General features: G+C 35.4%; 1 protein-coding gene across 9 annotated transcripts in view; it reads right to left on the bottom strand.

Annotated features, from left to right (window-relative positions):
* The window catches only part of LIMS1 (LIM zinc finger domain containing 1), a 75,413-nt gene that overhangs the window by 18,467 nt on the left and 43,890 nt on the right, over positions 1-13,056 (bottom strand). For 6 of the 9 annotated variants that reach the window (XM_026707365.2, XM_087938528.1, XM_087938530.1 and 3 more), the window contains exons 2-4: positions 5,704-5,863; positions 2,325-2,391; positions 361-481 (exon numbers count right to left, since the gene is read on the bottom strand). In XM_026707365.2, the coding sequence (XP_026563150.1) occupies positions 361-481; positions 2,325-2,391; positions 5,704-5,863 (348 nt within the window). Of the gene's footprint in view, positions 1-360; positions 482-2,324; positions 2,392-5,703; positions 5,864-7,884; positions 8,407-13,056 lie in introns of those variants that run through there. The other 3 variants (XM_026707363.2, XM_087938525.1, XM_087938526.1) reach the window with 3 other exon arrangements.

Raw genomic sequence — 13,056 nt, 5'->3', positions numbered from 1 at the left:
AGGCCCTTTGTTGTTTGTTCCATTAGATGGACCTCTTTAGGAGAGGGAACTCATAGCGTTCTCTGTCTCCCTGCTCTGTGGGTCAGGTAGGTCTGATTGGGAAAAGATGATCCTTCAAATAACTTGGTCCCAATTCATATAAGGCTTTGAAGTGACAAGTATTACCTTGAATTGGACTGGAGGGAGATTGGTGGCCAATGCAGATCCTGCAGAAGAGGCTGACATATGTGCAAAACTAGGCTTGCACAAAATCATGTGGGCCACCACATTTTGAATCAACTGAAGCTTCCAAATATTTCAAATGTTATAAAAATTCACTACGTTCAGATTTATAATCAAGGGAAGAGAAATAACACTGACCTGCCAGCATTCTTTACAAATCCAATGTCTGCCAGTACCTGTTGGCAGATATCGCAACAGAAGCATTCTGGGTGCCAGCTATTGTTCATAGCTTTAATAACCCGACCAATTATAAACTCCCCTAAAATTCAACAGGAGATATTAAAACAAGTTTATTAAATTATTACAATGGGAAATTATGATAGCTTAATAGAGAAATAAAACATTACTGTCGTCTTACTATCACTATCCACTTTCATAGCTTATAACTATATTTAGATAAATGACGTTTAACAGAATAACAGACTAATAGAGTTGGAAGGGATTTTGGAGGTCTTGTCCAAATTCCCTCCTCAAGCAGATTCTATACCATTTTAGACAAATGGCTGTCCAAACTTCTTGCCAAATATAAACTGGTATTTAATTTTGATCCTATTTATATCCTGTCAAGATCAGATATAAAGCAAAATAAATGAATATAACTGTTGCATTACAGATTGCTAGAAATATTGAGAATTACATCATATTTAGATAGTAAATATGGCACTTTGGATTTAATCTATTAATATAATTTGATATATTTCGGTAGATTTAGAAAAGTAATTGACATGTCAAAGTATATCAATTTGTAATGTGGTTTTTCAATTGTTCAACATGCATATTAAAATTCAGCTTTTATTTAATGGGAAGATGTCAGTAAGATGAGAGGACTGACAGCAAGATTGATGGAATATTAAAAATAACTGAGCTTCAATCCTTAACATAAAAATCAGTACAAGTTCAGAGCTATGCTTCTCAGATGTCTCATTTACATGTTCGTTCTATCAGAAAGCTATTTCTCATTATGTACAGTAGCTTTGATATATAATACCCTTTACTCGTTTTGGCTGGTGAGGGGCACTCCTTAATAGAAATAAACTGTTTCATTCCTCCTCTTCCAGGCCACTGAATCTAACATTATCTTGGGTCTCTCATGAATGAGTAAAACAAGAAGGATCTTGGGGCTCCTTAAAGACTAGCCTATTTTTGTGGCATAACTCTTTGTAGGTCAGAATCTATCAGATACAGAGAATATTTTATAGATGATTCAGTTTAACTGTGGAAAAAGATGTTAATAATTGTAGAAGAGCATTTATGGCAGGTACAGCAAATTACTCTCTTTTCAGAGCTGACAGAAGGGATTGACTTGGGAATGAACACAGCTTCAATGAATCCCAGCAAACAGAAGCACAATCAAAATGTGTGCTTCTGATCTTTTTCCTCAATTTGAGTGACTTTATCAAGAAGCTTACATATATGCAGGTGCAAAACACAAACACCTGCAGGCATATCGGTACGCTCTAATTTTTACTTTGTTTTCCTCATAATATTACTGAAAGTAACTCTGATTTTTTTCTTTTTTATTCTATATTTTTACAGCAGGAATTTCCATTCTCCTGGAAGCAACATGTCTGCACTTGATAAACAGACTATTATCTCACTCTACTTAAGTTATGTGCCTTGATGCTCTTGCTTAAGGGCAGACCAAGGGAAAATAGATATTTTAGTCTGCTTCCCCCTCCCCCCAATAGCAACGTCCACTTCACATCAAAATGGTACAAGTTGGGTTTAAACATTATTGTGTTCTAACAAAATCTTCAGCTTAATTTCGTGGCATGAAAATGTATGCACAGAAGACTTTCAGGCAAGATATTCTGTATTTTATTACAGAACGAATGTTTCTATGTCAACTGAAAATTGTTTAATGACTGTTCTTGGATGAATACGATGGTGGCATATGGTCATATTCTGAGAAAAGCCCTTCCCAACCAAGATTTTCATATATTTTAATTCCATTTGCAGATACAGATTGAAGATACAGATTGAGGACAACAGGAAACATTTTTAATAGACATATGCCTTGCTTTTTAAATAACTATTCAGCTTTTTTAAGAAACACTGTAAAAGGCCAACAGACCTTTAAAATATATTTTTCTGAAACTCACCACACTGATGGCAGCAAGGGGCAAAAAGCATTTGAAAGTCATGTTCACAGTACTTCCTTCCTTCAAACTGAAAACAGACAAATAGGACATGCTATCAGAAGAGGTGAGTATGATTCCACATATATTATGGCTATAGCTTTTAACTGCTAAGATTTCTAATAAAATAAACTCCAACATGATTTTATATTTGATCAAGCTACACTTACACAGTACGCTTTATAATGTAAGTAAGTAAGGAATGATGCTTCTGATGAAATGATCAACATCTGGGCACAAATCAAGAGATATTCTCATCATGAACATCTGTTTAGCGTTCAATGCAGGAAACATATTTTGTCAGCTATATATTTCTTCCGTTCTTTACATTTCCTGAAAGGGAGCTCTAGGCAAATGGTTTTGGAAAGATGGAAATGTTTGTGTCAGGCCTTTATTTTGCCCTAGAGAACATCACCTTTTTTCCAAATTATGTGATAATGTATTAGAATAAACAGAGTTTAAGTTCAAGCAGATGTGAAATAAATAAGCCATTTCCATGGCATCATGATGATATCAGACTGCCTGATATTATGGATAATCCTAGTATGTAAATATGCATGTTTGTTTAATTGGTTCTATCCCAACATTACTCTAGGAACTCTGCTTCTCTGGACTTAAATCTGCTGAATGTCAGTTGTTCCTATGTAACTCTTATATAGAAGCAATTTGATAATTGCAAAGAATATTTCCAAATTAATGAATTAATTAGGGTTCTGCTGAAGTGAATATTTAGCACCGCAAACCTGAGCAATTTAGTGCATGTTTACTAACAAACATGAAAGTGCACAGTAAATTTGCGAGACACAAAGCAGTTTAAAACTTGAGAGGACATTTCAGTGAACTAAATATCTTAAATATAGGAAAAAATTAATAGCAGGAGTAGAACTCGGGCTCTTGGTTTCTAAGCCATCGCCTTAACCACTATACCCATGAACTGTCACAAGAAAACCACAGTTAAACTGCTGAGCATGTATAGCTGAATTTGATTCTGAGTTTTTCTTCTAACAAAAAAGTTTATTAAAGTTCAGTTATCTAAATAGTTCATTATAACTCTACCAGAGCACACTGTGGATATTCAGATGTAAGATTTAATCCAAATGGCCTATAAGTGCTCTTACTTACAAGTACTTTAAGAGGGCATATGTCCAAGGAATAATAAGTTCTAATCCTGCTTTAAACAGGAAAGTTATTTCATGTTTAAAGCCAATCACTCTCACTCAGCCCAATTCACTTCACAGGGTTGTTTTTGTGGGGAAAATAGGAGGAGAAAAAAGAATTAGATATGTTCGCTGTCTTGAATTATTTATAAAAATAATAAAGGCAGAATAAAAATAAATCTAAAAAAATACAATGTGTAAGGAAGCAGAAGAATAATGTATTTCCTGCATTACTAGTATTAAATGGTCACACTATTTTACAGGAATTAAAAAGGAACTATATAGTTCAAATACTATATGCTAATTCAGATAAATATATGCATGTTTTCAGTCTTGTACAGTAAAAAGGAGTATCTAAACAAACTCATTATGCCTGATTTCCTGGAAGTGTCTACTTTCATTTTATTGATCTATTAAAAATATTAAGAGATTATTATAAATATCTATTTTTTCAATGAAGTTTGTTTGAGACTAACACATGCCCAGGCTAGATACTAGTTGCTGTAAAAGAGCAGCATGCCTTTAGAATTTACCCAAATTCTGGCTACTCCCTTAACTAACACAATAAAACAAATCTTGTTAGGATTGTATTATAGGTCATTCAAACAAAATAGTCAATTGTAAGGTATTGGTGCTATCAATGCATAATACACATTCTTAATTTGGGCCAAAAGAAAGCAAATCATTAAATATGGTTCAAGACCCTTGAAGGTGAGATCCTTGTGTATACTGTGGGCAAATCCTCTGGAAAAATTCCAGATAAAAATATCCAACCTTTGGAAAAGATTGCAAACTCTGGATTAAACCAAGGAATCCTTTCTGGGACAGGGAGTTCATTGGTTAAATCAAAACCAAACCTTTTTTGTAGCCTGCTTTAAATTTCACATTATGTACAACAGAGCAGTTCCATTGTCATAGAAGAGATAATATTCAGGCTATGTACGTAAAGTTAAAATTGGCTTTCATCTGTCTCAGCTGGTTGGGCATGATCATTTTGTACTAGTTCAGGAAACAGTATTTCTTCTTTAGGAAGCTATCCTGACCAAGGTAAGCAGAAATATTTTGACTGTTGCAAAAGTTTCCATCAGGATTACATTTTAATTCCTATTATCTCTATGATTCACCACAAGTGTCTTAGAACAGTGTCTTGGAGCAATCAGCAGCTTGTAGAAAGCATCTGAATATGTTTTCAGGTTGTAGCACAATACCCAAAACGACTCTGTTGAAAAATTAATTGAAGATGAGTTCCAGACAAGGTGAAAAACAAGAAATGCAATCCTTTTGAAAACTGAATCTCCCTTATTAAAAAATACTACCTGGTTAGCATTTGTAGATAGCTAATCATTGTTTCTTTGTCACTCTGGATTTTTTGACACCAAGATATGAGCTTCGAGAAAACTGCAATTATTCATTTGTGCATTGCTGCACTGTATGTCCTTTAAACAAAAGCTTTACATGACCAATTTTGCAAATGATAACTTATGATGACATGAATGGAGTGCTGTTAATCAAGGAAACCAGAATTAAAATCCATGTTCATCCATGACCCTCACTAGAAGACCCCCACCCCAGATTTAGCTTATAACACTGTTGTAGAGTTGAAATGAAAAAGAGGGAATAATTTTAAGCTCTTGAAGGAAGTTGATAAATATTTATTTATTTTTTAAAATTTCTTTGGCTGCCCAACTTACTTTTGGTGACTCCAAAAAGCTTACAAAGATAAAACCTCAGTACAAAAACTAAGTATTGCAAGTATCCACGATAATTTAACACACGGTAAATGGATACATGCATTTACCTAATGCAGTCTTTCTTAACAGCAGCTGCTAGAGGTATTAAGGCTGCTAAAATCACAGCCATCAGAGTCAATAGTGATACTATTGAATGAATGAATAAATTTACATTATCTTGGAATATCAGCAGTTATGAGCCCAGCACTCCAGTAGAGAAGCAAGATGGTAAAGGCTGACCTTATGTGAGGCTGGGAACTGGTTTCCAGAATGCTTTATCAAATGTTAAATTTGAGATTTCTAATATAAGATGTTCTAGAGTGCACTGTGGTTACAAGGCAAGATAGATCACTGAACTCTACCTGATTTCAAAAGTGTCATCTTCTATTTTTGAAACAAAATATTGGAACACGGATTAATTTCTAAATGCAGAAGCAACAAGTCAAAGGAACTGACCTCATAAAAAAGTCCCTCGGGGAATTGCTGGAAGCACTGGGCACACACAAAGCACTGTTCATGGTACAGCTCTCCATTGCTGTTCACAATCTTTTCTGCAGGTGCAAAGCCTCCTCGGCAGCGTTCACACATGGCATTGGCAAGAGCATTGGCCATGTTGCTGTAACAAAAGAGAACTGCATGAGAACCTAACTCAGATGAGCATGTGTTTGTGACAAGAGGCAGCTTATTCAAGCTTGGCAATAAAGAAGGCAAGTCTTTTCCTTGGGTTTTATTAAGAAAGGTAATCATTTGTAGTACGCTGGCCTTACCAGCCAGTGGAGAAGCCCCCTTTTCAGTTAGCACTGGTTCCTATTTGAGAAATCAGATGTTGGTAGCAAAGGCAAACTAAGCAGCTGAAGGAGAGAAGGAGTCAATGGGAAGTTCAGTTCTTATAGAAATCCTTTATAGTGTTTTACAGCCCTCTAAGCAGTTTAGAGTCAGCATATTGCCCCCAACAATCTGGGTCCTCATTTTATGGATCAGTAGTCATACCAAAAGATGTGTATGGCCTAGAGATCTCACATTTCTGCCTCTCTGTGCTTTTCCTCAGTGGCATGGGGTAATCACAGAAGGGTACTCACTGATCATGGTAGTTTTGATTTAAACATGCTATGTAGGATAGGTATTGAGATAATATTCTATCCAAATGATGCATCAGTGTTTGAGTTGTTTGCTGTATGACACATATCTAGCTCACCCTTTTCCTCAGTGTAAAAGATGCAGGAACAAATTAGAAAATCGTATGCACAGATATTTTATCAGAATATCCAATTGCTATGCATCCTTTGTCCATATTTTGTAGCTTTCTCCAGCATATTTTTATGAATTGCATAAAGAAATTCAAATTCTCGCATCTCAGTGTATGTAGCACATATGATACAACTGATCAAACGTTAAGAAAATTGTCACACATGGAATAATTTGAAATTCTTTTGAGCCTATGCCATCCTAAGTATCTGATCTAAAACATTAAAAAAATGTTTAAGTAGATTTTGATTGTGCCAAAAAAGCTATCTGAATTTTTCCACATCCCTGTGTGATGACTGTACAAGCTATTCTTAACATTTTAGAAGAATACTCCAGTCAGTTTCCACTCACTGCAAACACAGATAAATAATTTGGGAAGTGCCAAGCATTCTAATGTTATCTTAACATAGATTAGAATCCATAATAAAACACTTTGCTTCTAACTACAGAACAACACGTAACGCTTGCAATGGAGGATCTACGCTTAAAACAGTTTGTAATTTAAGAAACTGCAAGTCTCACATTCGGCATTAAGTGAAGTACACTGGATAGTAACCGCAGTATTACCATACAGGATTGAGACAGCTGCAGAATAGCTTATTTTCAGATGCCACTGAATTTTGCCAGCATTTCCAAAACAATCTCTCTATAATACTCATGAAGTGGAATGCACATCGGCAGCTTCCTCCCATTTTTGCAATGTAAAATTCCTTCAAATTAAACTTTGACTGCAATATTGTTGTGAAAGTCTGAAATATGTAGCATGTGCTATTAAGAGTCCCCCCCCCACCCCACCCCGAGATAAAGTTCACTATGATCAATGGAACTTATATTCTGCTAAAAGTAGCCTGGATTGCCATTTAAAAAACAATCCTATATATACTTCCCTGGAAACAGTCCAACATTTCAACCTAGCTATGTATAGGATTTTTATGCCAGGATTCAATGTGGTACATATTTACTAGGAAATGAGACATATGAAAATACATTTTCTCTTTGCGTAAAGGATTATGATGCACAGCTACTTGTACACTAGTTAGTCCAAATAAGGAATTTTCAGTGGAATTTAGAAAACGTATTTTAATTGCAGACAAGTATTTCATACTATATATGAGATAGACTATTGCCACTTCATGTGTAGACTGTAATACACCCAAAGAGGACATTAGGAGTCCAATAAAGGAAGTTAGTTCTGGAACAAATACACAAATACAAACAAATACACATATTACATAATACAGTACATACAACACCCAGATTAATATACAAAACCTCCACAACATCTTGTACTGGGTCATGCTATATCACTCAGTCACATGAACATCAATCAAAACTATGCTTGAAGAAACACGAGTAGCCTAGGTCCCAGATCAACTGAGAAGGTAAACTTACAATTTTGCATAGAAGTCACATATTTCTTTGTATACTTTTACGTCACTGTGCCTGCGCTGCAATTTTGACATGGCTCTTTCGCCCTCGTTCACATAGTTATCCTGGGCAGTTTGAGGAATGTCAGATAATTCTTCATTCTCTGGAATTGCACAGGAATCTCCTCTGCTTTGGAATTCCATTCTTAATTTGCAACTGTTTGAAAAACAACTGGAGCAGAGAGCTCTGAAGAAACCACTGAAGGTAGGAATAAGGAGAGGAACAAGCTCTAAGAACTGGATCGAGCTGTGTGCAGTTTGAAGAGCTTCAAGTTAAAAGTTCAGTTACAGAACAGTTTGAATGTCACTGTGAGGTTAGGGATGTCAGAATAACCAAGCAGCAAATTCCATTGGAAGGTAGTAAGAGCAATTTACACAGAACAGATGATCTTTTCTACTTACTGCTATTAGCAAGAGTTAGACTAACGCAATGCTATTAGAGAAAATGTAATCCTGGGCATGCTAGTTGTCACTGACTGTTTAATGTGGAAAAACTTACTCCAGTATGCTGGCATGCCTTTATATTTATATCAGGACTGCTAATGCCTTTGCAAAGATTAGAAGGAAATGCTGTGTTAGGAAAACCACATTCGGGAAAATTGGCTTTACTCTTTGCAAATTCTCCATCTCCCATTGACTAGAGAACACATGAATCTAAGGTTGCATCTTTTCTGTTTTAACACCTTAGCAACATTGGGCAATTAGATACATGAACATAGTATCACCATAGGATGCCTTTTTATATGAAAGAAGTATTTTCATGACAATAACAGTAAGAATAACACTATGGCATTTTTTCTAAGAAACTCTTTTGCAAGTCAGCAATACCACTACCAGCATCATACAATCCTCCTAAAATAATCCAGTGAGTTTCTCTCTTATTGAACTTTTAGATGAGGTTCAGATCAGTCATTTCCTATTGATGGTATCTTTTAACAAAGGTCACCAGATCATGCTAAGTTTCTGTAGGAATGGTTCTTGTTTACTATAATGTATTTGTGGGAAGATACTTGAGTTGGGAATGTTTCAACAGGAACAGCATGTTTTTGGAAAACAAGTTTTATAGTAGACCTAACTCCAGGCATGAATATCTCAGATTAAACAGAAACTCATAAAAAGATACAGATGGTAGCATAAAGTACAAAGGAGGTACAGATAGAAGAATTGAGGAATACCAAGGACGTGAAAAAATAGGTTAAGGAGTATGATTACGAGTGTGTGAAACCAGAATACCCAACTATTACTTCATTGTTTTATTATCACAGAAGTCTCTACAGGCCTATAAAGCCTGAGTATTTCTATCTGCTCGACTGTTTATACACCAGTTACTGTAGGACTTGAACTTTCATAAATACAGGTAGTCCTCGAGTTACAGTGGCAATTGGGACCAGAATTTCTTTTTGTAAAGTGATGGAAATATAATAAAAGACCCACATATTTAGAATAGAGTAGAGCAGAGTAGAGTGGAATTCTTTATTGGCCAAGTGTGATTGGACACACAAGGAATTTGTCTTTGTGCATATGCTCACAGTGTTCATAAAAAAAAGATGCATTCTTCAAGAGTGAAGAATCATAAGGTACAACACTTAATAATAGTCATAGGGTATAATTTAATCATACATATAATAACTGCAGCTAGAATCTTATACGCACAACACTGGAAGAGTGAAAGGATTCCCATGGAGGAGGAAGTAATAAAAAAATATTAGAATGTGCCAAACTGGACAGACTTACAATGGAACTCAAGGATAAAAAGGAATCAGAGTACTACCTAACATGGGACATATTGTATAATTGGATAAATAATAGATGCAGAGATTAGTGTTAAATAAGGAAAGATTAACAAAATACAAATATATACAGTGATAGCGGAATATGTAAGAATAAACATTGTAAGAAATATTATTATTGAATTGTATGTGGATATAGTATGAAATACACAAAATGAGAATTGTAATAGTGTATTATGGTAGACATAAGCAAATAATAGTTATAATCAGGATGTATAACATGATGTAGAGATTATACTGTATGATAGTTTTACTAGGATGTATAATATGATGGGGGGGGGGGAAGGGATTTGATATAACCAGTACACAACGATGTTGTATAATTGGAACTATTTTATGTTTTTAAAAAAAAAAAAAAAATAAAATAAATAAAAGCAACCAATCTGCGGTGTTGTTAAAGAACCTATGGTGTGTGACAACTTTCGCCACCCACAACCAAGTCAGTGGAAAAGCTGACAGGAAGTTGCCAAGTCCTAGGTGGCTTGCAAGCAAGTTGGCAGACAGCATCACTTGGATCATCAGGGGTAGGACTATAAAGCTGCATGCTGATGATACCTCAACCCATGGATGATCTCACCCAGCGGCTTCATGTAGATATTAAAAGGGAGTGGAGAGAGTACTGAGCTCTGTGGCACAGGACAAGATAGCGGCTATGGGGACCTCTCATTCCCTATTAACACTAATTGGAACCTGCCTTGGAAAAAAGGAGCTGAGCCAGTGCAAGACTGTGCCACTCAATCCCAGACTTGTAGCTGACCCCAACATGATTGATAGTATTGAAGGTCACTGAGAGGTCAAGTAGAGTGAGGATGGTTGCACTACCTCCATCCTGCTCTTGCCAAAGATCCTCAACAAGTACGACCAATGTCGTTTCTGTCCCATAACCAGGCCTGAATCCTGACCGGAAGGGGTCCAGATAATCCATTTCATCCAGGACCCTCTAAAGTTGCCAGGCCATCATGTTCTCTAAAAAGTTACTCCCTCATCCTTCCTTCAACTGCTGTTGAGATATGTCGACTTTCAGCCTCAGTTCCAAGGCAGCCAATTTCCATTCTCCTGTTGGGCATTGGTGCCAGATGATTGGGCGCAGGGGTCAGAGGAAGGTGGAAAAGATGATGAAGGAGACACTCATGGTGATCACATGATTTCAGCCAATCATGGCAATACGACAGTGCAGTGATGCTGAAGCAACCACAATGTTGCCAAGTTTCAATTCCAATGGAGTAGTAAAACCCAGATTTTTGTGTTCATTCTATAGGTTAACCTACTGTTGTCCTATGACTTTTTGCCCAACTGAAGGTTACAAACAATCGAACAGTTTTAATAGTATATACTGCTGATATTTTAGTAGTATATTTTTGGTCAACTACATCTCCATGTAGTCCTTCCTCCAATTCCCCAGAAGGCAATTTGCCTCAAAGGTCCCATTTTTAACAGAATAGCCTCAGAAGATTTCTCTCTTTCAGTGGTAATCTGTTTCTTGAATAAACATGTCTTTTTCTTGGGAAAGAGAACTTGCAGCCCCAAGTAGATTTTAAATAGCATAATTCTTATTATGAATGGTTTATCCATAAATTGGCCTTTCTTCTTGAATTTGAGTAATATTTACTATCACTTAATGCAGTGCTTCCCAAACCTGGAGAATTACCTCATATTGGGCAACAGTAGTTTTCCTTTGGGTATTGACACATGAATCCATTAACCAATAACAGGAGCACATTTAAATTAATTTAAACTGTTTAACCTACATTGGATAAAAAGGACTTTCTGTCAAAGCAGTTTTGGATAATGAAAGAAAGCTTAGCAAGTACTGATTTAATGGGTGTGATGTTTGGATGCATTGGTATGGAAAATATGTTGAATAAGCATTGTGCCCTTTCAGCATTGAAATTATCCATCAATGTATTTTAACATTTTTTTAACTGAAGCAGTGGAAAGCAGTTGGAAGAGCTTGTGACAGCAGTAAAATTTAGAGATTTCACTCTTATTTCTTAACAGTAAAGCTTTTTAAAACTATGGCTTATGTATGCATTTTTTACAGAACCGTACAGTGGTACACACATCCTTTACCATTAAAGGATAAAATATTTAAGAATATGGCAATCATGCAACTAAAGCCTCAGACATAGTTAGTCACCTACTTGTGCATGTCTCTTCAGCATTTCAGGCAGAAAGAGAACAAATAACAAAAGACAACTTCCTTTGGTTTAAAAAATGAAATATGTTCATCGTTGCCAATATTTTCCACAAGCAACTAGGGAAATGATTTATGCTACATGGCCCACATTTTAAAAATTTGCAACTAGCATTGAACAGTTTCTGAAATTCATGCTGTGAACTTTTCTTCGAATGTAATTCAGGGAGATTTTCTATTAAATAGATATGTTTGGAAACTGTATGTTGTAGTAATCATGGACTGTACTTCAAATTCCTAATCTTGACACAAAATCAGCTTAAACTTCATATTGGGCTGATTTATACCTAATGCTCTTCTATAGGCTAATGTGATGTATTTATTTTCAGCTTATAGGATGTTTAACTCTAAGATGGGTTGCTTGTTTTCAGCTTGTGATCCTTGAAATTATGGTCTAACATTATGTGTGAATCTAGTCACATAATAAAAATCCATATTTAATACTATATGTGAACTCAGCCATAGAATTATTTCAAGAATAAATCAAAACAATATCAAGATCTCTTTAAATACTACAGGAAAAAATAAGAAGTATGCTATAATGAATAATAGTTTTTTCTGTTTCAGTTCTTGTGTCTATTTAACATTTCATGTTATTCTATTACAATTTTGCTTAGGAATCAAAGCACAAGAGGAGGCACATGATACAGGGAATTTGACAGAACCCATTTCAGTTCATTGATTTAATTTACTCAGTTCACTGAGCTGCAATTTAAAATTTCATGCTACAGTGAAAGTTGGATACACAAATACTTGGACACTTCTTTTAATCAGAAGCTTTTAAAGTATTAAGCTGCATTTCTATCACAGCATAATTACTATAATTTTTTTTTCAAAAATTACCTTAAAACAAGAAACTTCTAATGTTAAGACAATGAATGAACTGAACATTTCATTTGGTACTATAATTAAAACCTTGATTAATCTAGGTGAAGCTTGCCATGAGACTTCTCATATGTCCTTCATGCTCCTTATAAGGTTGGAGTAAATGTCAACACCAGACTTTCTGGCTCGATATTACATTCTTATTATAGTAACGACTCCATTGGAGGTACCACACTGAAGACTGACCTTCATCAAAAATGGAAAGGGTAATATTGATTTGATTGCTTTGCTAAACAGAATGCAAGAACTCTTAGATTTCTCTTTGTAA

Source organism: Pseudonaja textilis, chromosome 8, assembly GCF_049901715.1.
Source record: "Pseudonaja textilis isolate UNSWEBS1 chromosome 8, rPseTex1.2, whole genome shotgun sequence".
In the NCBI taxonomy this organism is placed as follows: domain Eukaryota; kingdom Metazoa; phylum Chordata; class Lepidosauria; order Squamata; family Elapidae; genus Pseudonaja; species Pseudonaja textilis.
Note: the sequence above shows the minus strand (reverse complement) of the source record. Positions and strands in the feature narration are given on the sequence as shown.